Source organism: Cupressus sempervirens, chromosome 10 (genome assembly GCF_028749045.1).
Source record: "Cupressus sempervirens isolate cs-2001-9-10 chromosome 10, ASM2874904v1, whole genome shotgun sequence".
NCBI classification, from domain to species: Eukaryota; Viridiplantae; Streptophyta; class Pinopsida; order Cupressales; family Cupressaceae; genus Cupressus; species Cupressus sempervirens.
This window is the reverse complement of record NC_143127.1, coordinates 739493539-739512763: the sequence shown is the minus strand read 5'-3', so window position 1 is coordinate 739512763 and position 19225 is coordinate 739493539. Positions and strand designations below refer to the sequence as shown.

The window sequence follows — 19225 nt, the reverse complement described above, 5'->3', positions numbered from 1 at the left end:
GTGAAAGGATTCTCAAAACTAGCAGCACCCCTTACATATTTGACCAAGGGAGTTTTCGGATGGAATGAACAAGCTCAACAAGCGTTTAAAGACCTCAAAAAGATCATGAGTTCATTCCCTATACTAGCCATTACTGATTTTTCTCTACCCTTTGAAGTATAGTGTGATGCATCGGGAGAAGGCATTGGTGTAGTTCTCATGCAAAATAAACACCCAATTGCCTTTGAAAGCAAGAAACTCAAGCCCATTAAAAGATCATAATCGATCTATGACAAGGAGATGTTGGCAATCATGCATGCATTGGCAAAATTTTGAGAATATTTGGTTTGTGGAATGTTTTTGGTCAAAACAAATCACAACTTTGTGGCACACTTCATGGCCATATCTATTGAATATAGAGCACCTCAAATCATAGAATTTTTCTTCAAAGAAGTGTTTACGCTACATGGATTACCTAAAAACATTGTTAGCGACAGAGATAGTAGATTCTTTAACATGTTTTGGCAAGAATCAACACCCAGTACAAGTTATCACCCGCAAATTGACGACCAAACAAAAATTGTAAATAAATAGATAGATATATATTTAAGGAATTATGTTATAGGACAATAGAATGCATGGGTGAAATGGCTACACCTTGGTAAGCACTATTACAATACCGCACATCACCTATTCATTGGAATGAGTGTTTAAAGCATTATACAACTATGAAGCCAATTCTTTCAGAAGCTTGACCCTTCCAAAAAGCAAGGTACCAAGAGTAAAGGATGTTGGACAACAAAACATGAACATTATGAGAACACTTAAAGATAATCTTCACCATGCATAGAAGTAACAAAAGATTCAATGACTAGAATTGGACTAAGTGAGCATTTGAAGTCGAGGATTGGGTTTTCTTGAAATTACAACCATATAAGCAAGGATCAATGAAAACTAGCGGAGCAAAGAAATAAAAACCACGATTCTATGGGCCCTACAAGGTCTTAAGAAAAATTAGCAAAGTAGCCTATGAATAGGAATTTCTTGAGAACAACAAAATCCAGAATGTCTTCCATGTATTGCAGCTAAAGAAGGTCCTCTGACAACAAATTACTCCATGCGAAGAATTTGGCCCCACTTGATTATGAAGGGAAACTAATCCTAGAATTGGAAAGAATTCTTAATATGAAAAGATAAGTTTCCATTCCCAAATATCTAATTAAATGGAAAGACCTACTGGAGGAAGACACAACTTGGGAAGGAGCTGAGATTTTTGAACACCCGAACATTATTTTGCTTGAGGACAAACAAATTTAAGAGGGATGGATTGTAATATCCCCTTACCTGTAACAAGATTTTTATTATTATTTAAGTTAATCTTCAATATTATTTAAATTGGTCATCATTACGGATAAAAAAATAAATGAATAAATTCATGAATGAATCATGCATATATCAAATAACAACAAATAATTATTTTTATCGTTCCTAAATTATAAAATCAATTATATATATATATATATATATATATATATATATATATATATTCACACGAAACGAATACACAATTTTTAAAATTATTATTTCTTACATTTTACAATCTATTATTATTATTTACTATTGACGGTGGAATTACACACAATACAAAATACTGACTGACTGTTCAGAGCATGATATCCCCATATTCCATGTATCTCTAAGTCCACGTAGACCAAGATGCAAACGCTCTACTAAGACTATTCGTTAGACCCCAATAAAGATAAAACATTGCCAATGATGAATGTCGAGCAGACATGTGACGTGGTAAAACTAAGGCCAATTAAGTAACATCATAAACCAGTGTTGCATGACCTTTTAGAAAATATGCAACAATAGGAAGTTGCACCCCTCAATCATGGTATAAAATAATAATGAACTTCAAAAAAGATGATCGTCAGAAAGAAAGAAAAGGAATAGTAATTAAGTCTACACTCAAACATACACAACAGTCATCATCAAGGGTGAACTCGATAGCATACTCCACTCAATTGCGTGGAAAGACAAAATAAAATAAAGCAATTACATTAACTTGTAATTGATCATTGTTCCCAACCTAGAAAGGAAGTCACCTTGTTCATAGATCTCTAAGGTAGGTATCTACCATATCATCTATTTTGATTAATAAATGGTATATCAGACTCATTTATTCCATGCTCAAGCCAGTTATTATTTCTAAGCTAGAAGAGTAGTGGGGATGCAGTAAGGGAGAGGACTGTCTAAAGGGCATCCCAAGATAGGATAATGATCAGCGTTCCCGACTAGCTTGAGAACACATCCAAGAAAGGCTTATGGGTTGGATCCATAAAACCTTGAGGAAAATTGTTGAGTTTGGTGTCCAAGCAACCTATTGCATCTCAACATCCTTCTAAACGAGAATAATAACAAGATTACCATGAATTTCTCATCTCGCATATAGTTTATTCTTCAATTACCTACAATTGTTTTTGATTTAGATAAACAGATTTTGAAGGGTGCCTGAAACCCTGTACAAGTCTAAAGATTTTCAATAAGTTCAGATACAAAGATACAGCAAACAAAGGCAAAACTAGTCACCCCCTGAACATAGGGTAACCAAGGTGACAAAAAGCCTATCACCAACCAAAAATAAAGATCTAGCAAGGGGGCAGAGCCAGATATATCACGATTTTCCCTTTGATTTAGAGCCACCCTTGCACGATTGGAGGTTCATTTCAAAAGGAGTAGCAGATGGTCTAGTGTTCTTTCTTTTCATCGTAGTCCAACCATCCTCCACCTTAGCTGCCTCAGCAATCCAATCCCCAGAAGAAATTGAACAATGAAGCCCAGGGGAATCCAAAACACCAACAATCTTCCTAGAAGGGCCCGTAGCCAACTGGCCTCCCACAATTGTTATCTTTATGGTATATATTAAGTTAATTCAAGTACAGTAAACATAAGTTCATTTATCCATTACTAGTTGAACTTACTTGGAGACATTACATGTTAGCGTAGTTAGACAATGACCACTCTTTTCATCTGGATTCAAACCAACTCTACCAATTGATTCAACTGAGTTAGGGGCACTCCCATTGAAGGAACAACTTCTTGCTGCAATGATATTGAATTCCACATATCACAATGTGGCATAGAATGAAAGTAATTAATTTTAATTCATCATTTGCGTTGAATTTGCTTTTTGAGATACAAATAAGAGCTTAAAATGTCAAGAAACCTATCGAATAATTTCTCAAACAAGTCTGTAATGATCTTTGAGCTATGAAGGCACCAAACAATGTGCGTGAGAAGCATATCAATTCAAACATCAAACAAGCAAATAAGTGAAATTCTAGTTTAATATTTTCATCAAACACTTTGATGATATCTCACATTAAAACCTCACTAATTGAAAGTTACATCTTGGAGTTGATTGGTTCTCCCTCGAGAGAAAACATAAATAAAAGATAGCATGTGCTTCTCTTGAACCTTTGTCAAACTTCCGAACCCTCACAGTGCCAAATTTCCTCTGTTTTGACTATTATGTTTTGTATGCAAATAACAGGATCCGAACTTTGCTTCTCTGAGTTCTACAATTCCACCTTGGTCTCTGTTGAGTTGTTGTTTTGCATGATGCTTAACGACAAGCATCTTTTCGAACTCCTCTCTTGAAAAGCTGATCTGGGATCAACTCCAAGGTTCTGGGTGATCTTGCGACCTACTAGAATCCGCTCAATTGAAGATAAATGTGTTTGTTCACAAGACCTTTGTTGGTTCGAACCAATTTCGGATAAGATGATCAATCTGCTTGCTGTTTCAAAATTCACCACAAAAGAGATATATTTTTGGTATTTTTTGTTTTTAAACGAATGCAATCTAACTATGCAACTATATGAATTCCTAACTTAACCAAGGGTTAGTAAAGCAAATAACAAAGATAGGGTAACAAAAAATTTAAGCAAATAACATGAAAAGTAAAATCCTAACGGACATAAGCCATGGAAACAACACGTCTGCGAATTAAACCTTTGAAAAGATCGGTAGGTAACCAATGAAAATAGGAGCAACGCTTCCTTAATTCCAATGATGCAATCATCGAAAAAGCTATGCAGGAACAATAGGGTGATCTCTTCTTGAACTAAGTACGTCAGCAGAATTTGTAAAACCATAGCAAACACGAGAATTAAAAGATCGCACGATCAAAATAATGCAATAAAACTATTGGCTCCATTACATTCCATGAACATACATTCACAAAATATAACACACTTAGGCAAGAATCACTACACTCCAAATGAGAGCACCAATGGAATATATTATTGCATCAAAATAATGGCCTCTTGGAATACATATTACATTCATGAATTTATATGAAATCTTCTCCTCAATTTGTGTTGAGAGTGAGAGATTCCTTTATGCAAATATATGCTTTTAAACTAATAAAACAAATCTATTTATGTACAAACTGACTCTCTAATTGGTGCTAAGTAGGACTCCATCCTTATTTATATTATTAAATGGATGCATGAGCCTTTACATGTCTTAAAACAAAAAAAGCATGAGAAAATAAGAAAAAAGTCATTAGATGATGTAGGAATTTCTGGAGGTGCCAAAAATAGAAGCTCAACCTTCTCTGGATGTTTGTAAGAGTTAAAACTGCCGTCATAATGCATTTTCGGTGCATGGAAAACTCTAAATTTGGAATTGGAAGTTAACTGTTGGCGCACCTCTGAATTCTTCAAAAACTTCCAACGCACCTCGGAAGAAGCGCACCTTGGAAGCAACGCACCTAGCACACTTGCGCACCTAGGAAGCTCATAAATTCAATTCGCCAAAAAATCATAGTTCTCAATTTTGAAAATAGTTTTTGAGTTTTTCTCAAACAAGAACTAGGAGCACTCTAGTGTACTTATTTTGCCCCTTTTTGATGATTTATACCCTCTTTATAGCCAAACACTTTTGGAAGAAACGCACCTCAAAAGCTCGGAAGCTCAATTCACCAAAAAATCAAAGTTCTCAATTTTGAAAACGGTTTCTGAGTTTTTCTCAAATGAGGAGCACTCTACTGTACTTATTTTGCCCCTTTTTGATGATTTATACCCTCTTTATAGCCAAAATACTTTCGGAAGAAGCGCACCTTGGAAGCTTAGTTTGCCAAAAAATCAAAATTCCTAGTTTTGAAAACAATTTCTGAGTTTTTCTCAAACGAGGTCTGGGAGCACTCTAGTGTACTTATTTTGCCCCTTTTTGATGATTTATACCCTCTTTATAGCCAAACACTTTCGGAAGAAGCATACTTCGGAAGCTCAAAAGCTTGGAAGCTCAATTTGCCAAGAAATCAAAGTTCTCAGTTTTGAAAACGGTTTCTGGATTTTCCTCAAACGAGGTCTGGGAGCACTCTAGTGTACTTATTTTGCCCATTTTTTGATGATTTATACCCTCTTTATAACCAAACACTTTCGGAAGAAACACACCTCGTTAGCTCAGAAGCTCAGAAGCTCAATTCGCCAAAAAATCAAAGTTCTCAGTTTTGAAAACAATTTTTGGATTTCTTTCATATGAGGTCTAGGAGCTCTCTAGTGTACTTACTTTGCCCATTTTTCATGAATTATATCCTCTTTATAGCCAAACACTTTCATACATTTGAACTCTTGCTTTTTCTATCTGAAATCCCAAGACACTCGTGACTCCTTTGGAGGTGAAGATTACCAGCTTAGTTGAGATCTCTATTGCTGCTGATAATGAAGATGCTATGAAAATTTGTGCACTTGCGCATTATGCGCCACACCGTGTTATGCTCACTTCGTGCACTCTGAAGTCCATTCCTTGATTTCTTCTTCTTTCTGACTACCCGATCCTTCCCGGTTAGAGACCAAGTGATCTAGATTATCCAAAATGATCAAATGTTTAAAACTTTTATATATCTTTTTCAATAAGCTTTTCTAGGTCCTTTTAATTGGCTTTTTTGGAGGTCTTCTACTCGAAATTTCAAGTTGAAACTTTCATCGGTCTCTAAAACTGGGAAGCCGAATGCTCACTGTTTTAGGGACTGAAATTAGATTTTTAGTTTTTCTTTCCAACAATGTAAATGGTTTTGAATTTTGAGCTCTAGGTCAAAAGTTTTGACCCTGACAAGTTAAGGATGCATTTTTTATCTGCACAAAGAAGCAAACATTAGTCCAAAAAATCAAAATTCCCAGTTTCGAAAACAATTTTTGAGTTTTTCTCAAACGAGGTCTGGGAGCACTCTAGTGTACTTATTTTGCCCCTTTTTGATGATTTATACCCTCTTTATAGCCAAACACTTTCAGAAGAAGCATACTTCGGAAGCTCAAAAGCTTGGAAGCTCAATTTGCCAAGAAATCAAAGTTCTCAGTTTTGAAAACGGTTTCTGGATTTTCCTCAAACGAGGTCTGGGAGCACTCTAGTGTACTTATTTTGCCCATTTTTTGATGATTTATACCCTCTTTATAACCAAACACTTTCGGAAGAAACACACCTCGTTAGCTCAGAAGCTCAGAAGCTCAATTCGCCAAAAAATCAAAGTTCTCAGTTTTGAAAACAATTTTTGGATTTCTTTCATATGAGGTCTAGGAGCTCTCTAGTGTACTTACTTTGCCCATTTTTCATGAATTATATCCTCTTTATAGCCAAACACTTTCATACATTTGAACTCCTGCTTTTTCTATCTGAAATCCCAAGACACTCGTGACTCCTTTGGAGGTGAAGGTTACCAGCTTAGTTTAGATCTCTATTGCTGCTGATAATGAAGATGCTATGAAAATTTGTGCACTTGCGCATTATGCGCCACACCGTGTTATGCTCACTTCGTGCACTCTGAAGTCCATTCCTTGATTTCTTCTTCTTTCTGACTACCCGATCCTTCCCGGTTAGAGACCAAGTGATCTAGATTATCCAAAATGATCAAATGTTTAAAACTTTTATATATCTTTTTTAATAAGCTTTTCTAGGTCCTTTTAATTGGCTTTTTTGGAGGTCTTCTACTCGAAATTTCAAGTTGAAACTTTCATCGGTCTCTAAAACTGGGAAGCCGAATGCTCACTGTTTTAGGGACTGAAATTAGATTTTTAGTTTTTCTTTCCAACAGTGTAAATGGTTTTGAATTCTGAGCTCTAGGTCAAAAGTTTTGACCCTGACAAGTTAAGGATGCATTTTTTATCTGCACAAAGAAGCAAACATTACTCCAAAAAGCTGAAAATCAAACCTTAAACAAACTCTAATTGTGACAAAAAAATGACCCAGAACATAAAACCTTATTATAACACCTAAAAAACCTAATTTACACCTTTGAAGAACAAAACATTGGCATACCTTGCACACCTTGAAGGTAAGCTAGGTGTGCTAGTGTGCACCTCAGCACCAAAATTCACTTTTCCCTAAAAACCTCCAGTTTCTATCAACTGGATTTTTCAAACAGTGGGCCACACTAGGCTTAGACACTGGGTAGGATCCTAAAAAAAACTTAGACCCCGGACTAGGGGTCTGGAAAACTAAAAAATATACTAGGGTGTCCACATTTTGTGACTCAAAATGGAGTGTGCATTGTGAAACCACAATAGTCTTACAAACTTGATGACATCCTCTGTTTGCTCCAGAATGTTTCTCACTCTCATAGCTTGCATGCAACTTTCTGTAAAAAAAAATATCTTTTGATATCAGCTGATATTTTAGGATTTATTTATATTTATTGGATGTCCCTAGTATGCTTTTAATGCCCTGAATTGATGGCTGCAATTTTCCCTTTAGTTTCTCCTTGATATTTATCTAAACCAGTTTTTAAGGCATAGACATGAAAATAGATTTTATGATGTGCAATCACCAACCCCAGAATTGTTCATTATTTTGTCTTTTTGGTGTATATGGACTTCCAATAAATCTCAGCAATGTTTTCAAGACTAAAATGTCTTCCTCTTGTGGAAAGCAATCTTTTCAAGACTAAAACGATTACTGCCATTAACATGTAAAAAGTAAAAATGGCCAACCCTTTCTATTGACTGCTTTATACTCTGGAAATCACCACATACAAAGCCATTTTTCAGTGGTACAGATTTTCTGAGCATGCATACTTTTTGCAGATTAGTTGCTGAAACATCCTCAGTTGCTGCAACATTGATGACCTTTCGTAAAATTTATATTGCCTAAACTGATAAATTTTGAATACTAGGGAAGAGTATTTTCTATTGTGGAAAAATCAATGAATTTCTAGGCAACCACATCAATGTGATCATCACAACTAGCAACAAAAATCTCAACAGATGAAATTGTTAACTGACACTATCAAAACATTTTCTGAAGCCTGTACTTAAGCTTTGAAATTGTACCAAAAATGCCATGTATAGTTTGCTGGTATAGCACTTCCACAATAGCTGTTCTCACCTGTCACTAGCTCAATTTTTGTTAGTGTATTTTTTTTAATGAACATGATCTCCATAATCTTTGATTCGGTATAGTTTCAATAAAGACATTTTGAAGTAACTAAATGAATTCTGTAGCATATCAAAACAAATATATACATTTAATACTTTTTATTATCAATAAAAGGCCGATGTCATATTGATTATATTAATTATAGTAAAAAAAATATTATACATTGTGTTCGTTCAAAATGGGCCTTGGTAGGAAAGAATGGAGAAGAAAACCTCCAGTCTTGCCCAGGACAAATGTCCAAATAGAATATACAGAAATAAAAAGGGCATACCCCAGTGAGAAACAGAGAAGATATCAGAAGCTAGGGGAATTCCATAGCATACACAATGCATAGATACCCTAAGACCTGAAAAAATAAATCATTGGTTAATGTTTTTGCTGAAGTGCATCGGAATCTTGCTTAAGGATAGAGCTTACTAGCATGACTTGCAAACAAGTCTTGGCAAAGATCAAGGTTAGCAAGCCCAAATAACATCGAGAGTGTTAGTAACATATAATTAAACCAACTACCAATGGTTTGTTATGTAAGAAACAATCTAAACCGTAATCCTTTCAGAAAGCAAAAATTAGAGAGCAGAGACGAAATAATAAAGGAGATCGGCTACTAGAGAGAAGAACCCACAATTAGATATCTAATAGAGGTTAACGAGATAAACAAGCCCCAAAAATAAATATCCAAGAATAAAGAATTCGATCAAAGAATAAATAAATGGAGGTAATTACAAAAATGAGGATTATAAATATAGATATACATATATAAAAAGAGTGCATATTGAGATATATGCACGCTAATACACACACACATGCACAAACAAACAAAAAAATTGGATCAACTAGAACAAAAAGGCTAAAACTGAAAGATAGATTCTATTGGAAGAAAAAACCAAACGGCAGAACTGCAGGTGCCCACAAAACCCTTCCCATCAAGAACAGATGGAAATAGGGAGAGAATCAAACAAATCAGCTAGGAAAGAAAATCTAAACTAGGAAACCAGATAAGTTTCAGATTCCTAGAAGAAACCAAAAAAAAACCGAAAGCCAGAAAAGATGCCTAGAAATTATAGCTAGAACAAGAGCAGAATGAATAAGTGAAGGCGAAAAGGATTGGAACCCCTGATAGGTAGCCTTTAAACCGATCATCCAATCACTGTGGATCTATGGTAGAGAATAGGTATTTAAAGGTAAAGAAATAAATCTTTTTAAACTAGCCAGCCCACCCCCTCCTTATCTGGACAAGAGAGTAAGAAACAATCTAAACCTTAATCCTTTCAATAGGCAAAAATTAGAGAGCAGAGACGAAATAATAAAGGAGATTGGCTACTTGAGAGAAGAACCCACAATTAGATATCTAATAGAGGTTAACGAGATAAACAAGCCCCAAAAAGAAATATCCAAGAATAAAGAATTCGATCAAAGAATAAATAAATGGAGATAATTACAAAAATGAGGATTACAAATATAGATATACATATATAAGAAGAGTGCATATTGAGATATATGCAGGCTAATACACACACACACATGCACAAACAAACAAAAAAATTGGATCAACTAGAACAAAAAGGCTAAAACTAAAACATAGATTCTATTGGAAGAAAAAACCAAACGGCAGAACTGCAGGTGCCCACAAAACCCTTCCCATCAAGAACAGATGGAAACAGGGAGAGAATCAAACAAATCAGCTAGGAAAGATAATCTAATCTAGGAAACCAGATAAGGTTCAGGTTCGTAGAAGAAACCAAAAAAAACCAAAAACCAGAAAAGATGCCTAGAAACTATAGCTAGAACAAGAGCAGAATGAATAAGTGAAGGCGAAAAGGATTGGAACCCCTGATAGGTAGCCTTTAAAGCGATCATCCAATCACCATGGATCTATGGTAGAGAACAGGTATTTAAAGGTAAAGAAATAAATCTTTTTAAACCAGCCAGCCCACCCCCTCCTTATCTGGACAAGAGAGTAAGAAGCATTGTCTTTTCATATCCATAATGCTCATTTTAGTGAGACAGGGTTAAACACCAAAGCGAATATATACATTAGTACTTTGAATTAAGTGTTGATGTTTGAAATTTTGAATTAATGTCTCAGTTGAACACACATTGTATGTTAAGGTTCTATGATGTATATATGCATCCTTCATCCATGTTTTCATATAATATAATGTATATATGCATGTTTTATCCACACACACACACACATATGTACTGGGTCATGGAAATGCATCCTCGCATCCCCCCACTCCCCCATCCTAGAAAACTCGAGGTAACCTTGGTCAATTTGTGATTTGCAAACCTACCAAGTACTTTCATTGCTGTTTTCAGGCCGTAGCATCTCACAGTTTGCATCCCAAAGGATGTAGGCTATTTGAGAGAGAAGCAGGCCTTTGTAACTTACAATGCATTCTGGGAAATTGTAATTGCATAGGACACTAAATGTGTTCGTGCTTGTTAGAGTATTGCAGACAATTCTTCCCAACTCTTGCTTAAGAAAAAACATCCATTGAAGGAGCTACAAAAATACAATCTATTCCTTTCCAACAGAAGCGACAATATCACATCCCTGTGCTGCATGAGGAAGAGTGTTTTCTATCATAGTATGGGTTTTAACTTTTGTTTCATTATTTCTGCATAGCTCGTTTAAAATAAGGAACATCCAACTGTTTAAAATAGAAAAGAATTGTTACTGTCATTCATCCTGCCTTATGATGCCAATGATAAATGAACAGAAAAATGTTCATCTTGAGTGTTGGAAGTAAAACAGCATTGATAAATCAGAGAACTGTTTCTCTTGATATATTATTTTGCTACAAGAATCTTTATGATATTGCTTTTTGACACCATTGTTATTTTTTGAAAAGATACAAAACTACGTTGAAGGTTATTTGAAATTGGCGATAATATGGCTACAAATTGATGACTGCAAGAATGCATTATTGTGATTTGTCAATAACCACATAGTGACTGTTAAGTTCAACATCCACTAGTAGCTATTTAATATTTTTGATTAATTCATTAATCAATATATACAAAGGCAAACAAATTCAACCGCATCTGAGACAACATATATGCTTCTCCAATTGGGTGCAATCAGTTTCAATGTTGCTCTAGATTCCCAACAGAACTCGATGCTTCAAATGGGCACACCTAGATACATGCTTTGAACTTTCAATGTATACAATACGCTTTCATCTTATCTTTTTATTAATTTGTTTACTTCTTTTCCCTTTCGACATTTTTTTCAAAAAGTGCCCCTTTCCAACCATAATTTTATAATTTGTAATGATGCTCTTGACATGGAATAAGTTATAACACAATGCCCTTAAATATGCAATTTGGATTTGCTTGGTAAGGTATACTGCAGTATTTTCGTTTCTTCAATTTCAAGAATGCTGACATATTTGCTTTTGAGTTTTATGCAGCGCAACTACCAGTTCTTCTTTATGTTTGTTCTCTTATCCACAGTGCTGTGTGCTTATATCTTTGTCATCTGCTTGTTCGACATTATTGAATACAACCATAAACAAACTCTTACCCATATTCTCAGTAAGGAAGGAAGAATTGCTTCAGTTGTGCTCGTGGTCTATACTTTTGTTGCATTTTGGTTTGTTGGTGGGCTTGCTGCATTTCATGTCTACCTGATCTGTACAAACCAGGTGATTCTTATGCTGGGGCAGTGCTAGAAGATTTAAATATTACGGTTTACATTGGTTAATAGAATGCTTGTGCTATTCTCAATATGCAATTTGTTTTGTTGCTGTATTTCCTTGGTACAACTGACATTGGGATGGATATGCTGGGATTGCAGACCACATATGAGAACTTCCGTTCTAGGTATGAAAGTAAAGTGAATCCCTACAATCGAGGGGTTTTCTCTAACATCACAGAAGTTTTCTGCACAAATATCCCTCCTTCAAGAAACAATTTTCGTGAAAAGGTGCAACCTGATTCTCCAAGTAAAGATATTTCAAATTCCAATGTTTACAGCAGTATTATCAGTCAACACACAGGCAGTGACATTGATTTAGAAAGGGGTGGTATGAATACATTGCCAGCTATTGTCACTAAATCATCAGAGGATCTGGAAGGACATAATAGAAATGCCGACAGCATTGGTTTGGGAAGCATTAATGTTTATGGGAATACCCTTTCTCATGTTTTTGCAAACAAATTCTTAGCCAACTTGAGACAAATCAATTTGGCAAAAGTCCCTTCTACAGAGAATGGTTCTGATGAAAAGGTGCAATGCGATTCTAATCATGGTGATCTTGATTCCAATGGTTGCAGAAATATTGTGAGTCCGGACATAAGTGGAGAAAGCATTGATTTACAGATAGATATTGGGTCCACTTTGGCAGCCATTTGCACTGAAGCATCAGAGAATTCAAGAGATAACAACACCGATAATGGTGGCACCCATTCTGTGCATGATGTAGCTGAAAAAAGTCGAGCTGATAATAATGGTTGAACTCCAGAAACCCAATGAATGGAATATGGCATTAGTTTAGGTGCTTGAACCCTGCTTTTTAGCCAATGAGTGTTTCCTGAAATGTAATACATTTCAATGCAGATTTACCTTGCAACTTTAAGATATCCCCCTTATCCTTTCTTGATTAATGGCCATGGGTGGGGTGATTATGATTCAACTTCTCCTATTGTAAGTGTCATCTTCTGAGATGAAACAAACGTGTATGTTAAAATTCGACCTCACATAACTGGTCACATAAAAAATGCATGGTGGTTATTTAGTTGCATGTATCATGTCGGGTGGGGGTCAAGAACAGGGTGGCTTGGATAAAACTGTGAATACGCTGTACGAAGGCAGTATTATCTGATATGAATCCCAAAGGACCATATTTCTTTCCAAAGTGAACATGCCATAATTGTTCTATGGAATTCGAGCTGAAAAGTAGTCTTTTCCATCATACAAATACCTCATTGCTCTGGAATAGGATGTGTAAAAGAATGCTTTTAAGTTTGGATTATTTTTTCAATTTAACATTTGATCAATAATATGTCCAAGCATATGTCAAGTTGCTATGGAAAACAATTAGGTTTGGCAATTTCACACCTCTGTGTCGAAAATGCCCACAATATCAGTCATGGAGCTATTATATCTATTTTATTTTATTTTTATTTTAAAAGATTTTTTATTTGCATAATTTATTTTATATGTTTAGAATTTATATTTATTTATTTGAGGTGTTTTGTGAAAGTCGTTTCATTATTATTTTTTTAAAACAAAAGACCGGAGTAAGATTTAGCACTAAAACTCAGTTGACAAAATAGCCATATAAACCGAGAGAGAAGCAAAAGGAATAACCTAAAACAAGGAAGAAGTAAGATCTAGATCAGAAGAAAAACTATAACTGCGAAGGAGATATGCTAAAGAATATAGACAAGGAATATATACATATCATAGAAAACGTATGTATGACCAATATGGGAACTAAAGAAGTAAAAAATCTTCATTGAAGAAGACAAAAGTAGCACCCCAAAAAGATAGTAGTAGCCATCAACCTGCAAATAGTAGAGCCAGAGTTATTCATCCATAGAATCACCTTGTTGGGCAACAAAACCATTCCCATGGACTCGAGAAGAAGCAGCGTGAGTGTGCGCCCTTGAAGATTGTACATGGCAAAAATTAGTGGAATGACAATGTCGACCCGGCAGAGGAGCCCCAACAATGTCATGAATATGTTTGATGAGAGAAAACAAAGCCCCAACAATGTCATTAATATGTTCGACGAAAGAAAACAAAGCACAAACCTTGGATTTCAACACTTTGATCATTGAGTACTCCAGCTCATCACCATGTCTACAAATGGCCCTGTTCAAATACTTGAAATCTAATGTATCCAATGTAGACTTAGCAGCAACATAAACAACGTCATATGGACCCATCTCCAATTCATAATACTTGCATTCTTCATTGGACCCATCTCCAACACTCGAGCAAACATGCACTATAGGAAAAGGTGATCAACATCCTCATCAAAAGTCCTACAAAGGGGGCATTGGAAGGGGATGGATATGTTGAGTCCGACAAGCTATAGAGCAAGTCAAGAAACTCAAGGAGCAACTCACTCACTCTCTGAAAAGAAGAAAGGAATTGAGTATACAAATGAATGACAACCTCTACACAGAAGAAACTATAGAAGACCTATACAAAGAAAAAAGCTCCAAGGAAACAAATGTAGCTATAGAAGATCTACTAGTGAGAAATGCTACTTTACAAGAAGTGAGAGAATTGAAAAGAGAACAAGAAAGTCACTTGGTTAGATTATGTGAAGTCATGGAGTAAAAGAACAAAGCTATAAATGATAAAGAAATGGCAGATGAAGATAGAAGACTACATGGTACAAGGCTGGAGGAAAAGACCAATGGAGTTCAACAATTATCTCTAAATCAAGTAGACATGATTGATCAACTAGGTGATGCAAACCAAGGAATCGCCAATCGAAGAGTAGAAAATGAGAGACTCCAAAATGAGTTGAGAGTTGAAAAGGAACTAAATGAGAGAAGATTGAGATCACAAGAAAGTGTGAATCAATCATATGAGAAAACTTTCAATAGGCCCAAAGGCACTATTGGCTTAGGGTACACCGATCAAGGAGAGTGATCTAAATAAGGAGCACAAAAGAACAAAAGGCCTACATGCAACACTTGTGGAAACTAGGTCATACTTAAAATGTTTGTTGGAACAATACCATGCAACCTAAGTTCAAAGGTTAGTGCTACAATTGTAACAAGTATGGTCACAAGGCAAATGAATGTAGAACCAAATCAAAATTTGAAGGGAATTGTTTTACATGTCACAAACAAGGTCACAATTTTCATAGTGCAAATCAAATCCAAACACTCAGCACAATGGAATCAGACAAATAACATTTATTGCTTGGGACTACAATACATGGGGAAGATGTCATTATTGTGGAGAATACGGGCACATTGGTATAAATTGCGTAGAAACTCACATTAGAAAAAGAAATACCAATATAAGATGATATGTATGCAAGAATATAGGTCACTTGACAAGAAACTGCATGAATAGAGATACGACAAATAATGATGAAAGAAACAAAGGTAAGTCAAAATTTGAAGAAATAAAAAATTAGAGAAATCGGGAATGGGTAAGGAAAATAGAGGAAAGCCCAAGGCAAGAAAATATCATCATCTAATCTAATGAGTTGGGTGAAGTATTCACATCCAACTAGGCATTCATGGAGATGATTGGAATTGGAATATCAAGAACATCTCACAACAATTCCAGATGCACAAGAAGAAAGCAATTCAAATCGACATAAAAAGATGCTCAGGGTAATGTAGTAGAGTTATGTCTTGAACCGAGTTACAACACAGTTGTAACTGAGTTACTTGTTGTCATTGAGTAAAGTTAGAACCTAGTTCTACCTGAGTTATGGAAGGATTAGCTTAAGTTATGTTCGAATGACTTACTTGAGTTGTCTGACCTACCACTGTACAATACATTTAAGAGGCCCTAAATTTTGAAAATGCTTGATAAAAGGTGAGATTGGGGGTTTTATTGTCACTTTGCATTCAGATTTCGAGCACCAGAGCAATCTTCAGGCAAATTAGTGTTGGAAAGAAAAGCTGAAGTGAAACTCTTAGTTTTTGTGCATTCCATTGTTCATCGAGCAGTCATGGCATCCAACTCCAACACAAAGGTGAAGAAGGGTTTAGAAATGTTAATAAAGAATGTGGCTTGCAAGGCACCAAATTTCAAACTACATCTAGCAATTGCCGAGAAAAAAGATCCAATGGGAGCGCCCTTGACCATACCACCTAAGGTATTGTTGATTAGAGATATTAGGTCATTCTACCATTGCATTATTCAAGATTTAGGAACATTTGAGATGAATGAAGCATTCAATAACTTGTGTGACAATGGAGTACTCAAATGTGTACATCGACACTTGGAGATCAAGGGTTTAACTCATGCCCTATATATGTTGAGGGATTTCAAGATCAAGTGGATCAGGTTCATTCTAAGTAGAGTCCACGACATGTCCTTCTAGCTCAAGCAACTTGTGAAGAGTATGTAGAAGATGATTCACCGAGTAATGGGTTACCCTATGCTGGATAGACCCAAAACAATGAAAACCCTAGCTCAAGGAGAATCAACAAAGAAGACCCTAGCAGAATGGGATGGTTGGGGAATGAAGCTCAATAATGTCATTGACATGAAAATCAAATTCAGGATCCATGCCATTGCCAATAAGATCTACAACTTGAGTAGACTTAACAATGTCCCATTTGAAGTTGTTGACTTGGCTTACAAAGTTGTGAAGAACAACTTATCATTTGACCTTGGCGATTACAACTCAACAAGCTTAGCAAGAACTTGGAGAGCATTCGAGCTTCAAAGAAAAACATATGTTAGTTTGGATTCCTACTCATGTGCTTATTCTTTTATGTTCAAAAGTTTTTTCCATCCAAAGGTAGTGTGGTCTGGAGTAAGGACAGATATGTTATTTATCAAATCAATGATTTCATTCAAGAATTTGGAGAGAATTTTGATGGGATAAAAGAAACATACTTTGATAATTTCAAGGAGAAGATGCAGAGCAGGTATAGGATACCTCAGCAGATGGTTGAGCAATATGCTCAAGACATTTGTTTCTTAGTTGACTGTGATAACACTCACATTCAGGCAATCATTTCTAGGACTGCATGGGTGAAACCCTTGGGATATGAGGTTAACATTGATGACACAATGGATATCATAGAAGCTCTTCTCAATGAGCCTGCTAACCCCAAGGCAACCCACTTTTGCACCTATGAAGAAGGTAAGATCAAGACATCTCTAGAAATAGAGATTCCTCAAGTCTTGAAAAGAGGGAAGAAGAGGATGGAGAGCCTGAAGAAGAAATTGAAAGGTGGCCCTCTCATGCTTACTGAGGGCAAAGGAGAAGATGAAGAGGAAGAAGAAGAGGAATAAAAAGAACATGAAGAATAGGAAGAGGAGGAAGAGGAACAAGATGTTAGAAGATTGGTTGGAAGCATGAATGCTAATGATTTTTTTATGGGGGAGTACTAATATGATGATATCTTACATTCATGACTAAGTTTGTCATTGATGTCAATATAGCAGTTTTTTGTGGTATCTGATAGAAGAACAATGGAAAGATCAAGTTGGTTTGGATGGCTAGTTGAGTATTATAACCACTTGAGGTTATGGAAGATACTTCTAAGTATCTGGTATATGGAGTTAATGTGGCTAAGCTTGCTTGTCATAATATTGTGTGTACAAAAAGTTATTCAAGTTGCAAGGCAAAATATTTATGTTATCACTAAGTGTAACATGTTCTTAATGTGGTCCTATAATAATTAATTGAGAAGGTCTAACAACCGACTTAGGGAATTGTATTATGGACTCGATATAAAGGAAGGATATTTTCCTTTATCGTAAGTGTGGATTTGAATTGTTGGAAAGCGACAATAAAGTGCAGAATGCAAAGTTGAGCAGAGCAGTGCAAAAATGAAGGAAACTTCATTGCCAAGGTTTTGTTGAGTGATCTGAGATTTGATATTTGTATCCAAGGTTTGTGACCTAGTCTGCAAGGTCTGACAGTGAATGGTCCAGTTGACAGGACAAAGGAAGGAGAAGATAACAATAAATTACTTGTTTGGGCAGTGAGCTCTTCTGGTAGTTGAAATTGCATGTTTGGGTAGTGGGCTCTTCTTGCATACATTGTACTACAACTCCTAATAGGGTTGGAATCTCTTAATAGGGATTCAAAGTTTCCTAACAGGGACTCTTTATACTAAATGTTGTAATAGATTCCTAACAGGGTCCATCCTCTAGCAAGGAATATTTATATTAGTACATCATCTTGTGGGCATCATTCCCATCGAGGTTTTCCCTCTAATCAAGGGTTTCCCTAGTCAACATATCTGGTGTAATTGTCTATGTGCATTTTATTATGGTTGTTTACTTTGTTTGAATGGTTAAGTTTGTTTAAAGAATATAAATGATTTAATTGTTGGATAACTGATTCACCCCCCCTCCTCCGCTCTCAGTTATCTTGGTAGACTATTGTTTCTAACAATTGGTATCAGAGCATCAAGTCCTTGAAGATAAATTTTAACAACTTTGGGAGATCCATGATGAACATGTTCAGGAAAGATAGTCCAAAGTTTGATGGAACAAATTATGACAGTTGAAAGGAAAAGATGAAAACACATTTGTTGTGTATGGGTCCAGGATATTGGATCTTGACAAAATCAAAGAAGACAATCATTGCTAAAAAGGATTTGGAAATTTGCACTCAGGCAGAAAGAGATCTTTTCATGTGCAACATGAGAGCTAGAGAAACACTATTGACTGCACTTCTTGAAATTGAGTACAATTAGGTAAAAACACTTGCTACTTCCAATTTGATTTGGAAAGCTTTGGAAAATAGTTTTGAAAGTGATGCACATTCTAAGAAGTTGAGGCTACAAAGTTGGATTTGTGCGTCTCAAGATGCTAAAATGATGGAAGATGAATCTGTAAGAACATATATAGGCAGGATATCAGAAATTACTGCAGGTATTAAAGCTTAAGGAGGAACCAAAGAAGATGATGAGGTTATATGGAATATATTGAAGACTCTAATGCCACCATTTAAGTCAACAATTTAGATGATATAGTTGTTGATATGTTGTACCAAAGATTTTACAAAGGAGACATTGCTTGGAAGACTTGAAGCAGTTGAGAATGAACTTAGATAGTCCAGAGAATTGACTAGAACAGAGACAACTTTCAGTGCCTTGAATATTTGACCTAACTTATCAAGGAGCACAAGTA

At 35.7% G+C, this 19225-nt stretch overlaps 2 protein-coding genes across 4 annotated transcripts in view; one reads left to right on the top strand and one right to left on the bottom strand.

Moving 5' to 3' along the window:
* The window catches only part of LOC149535982 (putative protein S-acyltransferase 6), a 108461-nt gene extending 94905 nt beyond the window's left edge, over positions 1 to 13556 (top strand). Inside the window, exons 4-5 of the mRNA XM_089804964.1 lie at positions 11835 to 12068; positions 12221 to 13556. Coding sequence (XP_089661090.1) covers positions 11835 to 12068; positions 12221 to 12880 — 894 coding nt within the window. The 3' untranslated portion in view covers positions 12881 to 13556. The remainder of the gene's footprint in view (positions 1 to 11834; positions 12069 to 12220) is intronic.
* The window catches only part of LOC149535981 (uncharacterized), a 114049-nt gene extending 99836 nt beyond the window's left edge, over positions 1 to 14213 (bottom strand). For 2 of the 3 annotated variants that reach the window (XR_016357133.1, XR_016357132.1), the window contains exon 1: positions 13933 to 14213. Coding sequence is in view for 1 of the 3 variants with exons in the window: in XM_089804965.1 (XP_089661091.1) it covers positions 13974 to 14147 (174 nt within the window). In the remaining 2 variants the exon portion in view is untranslated. The remainder of the gene's footprint in view (positions 1 to 13932) is intronic. The other variant, XM_089804965.1, reaches the window with a different exon arrangement.
* Positions 14214 to 19225: the final 5012 nt, after the last annotated feature.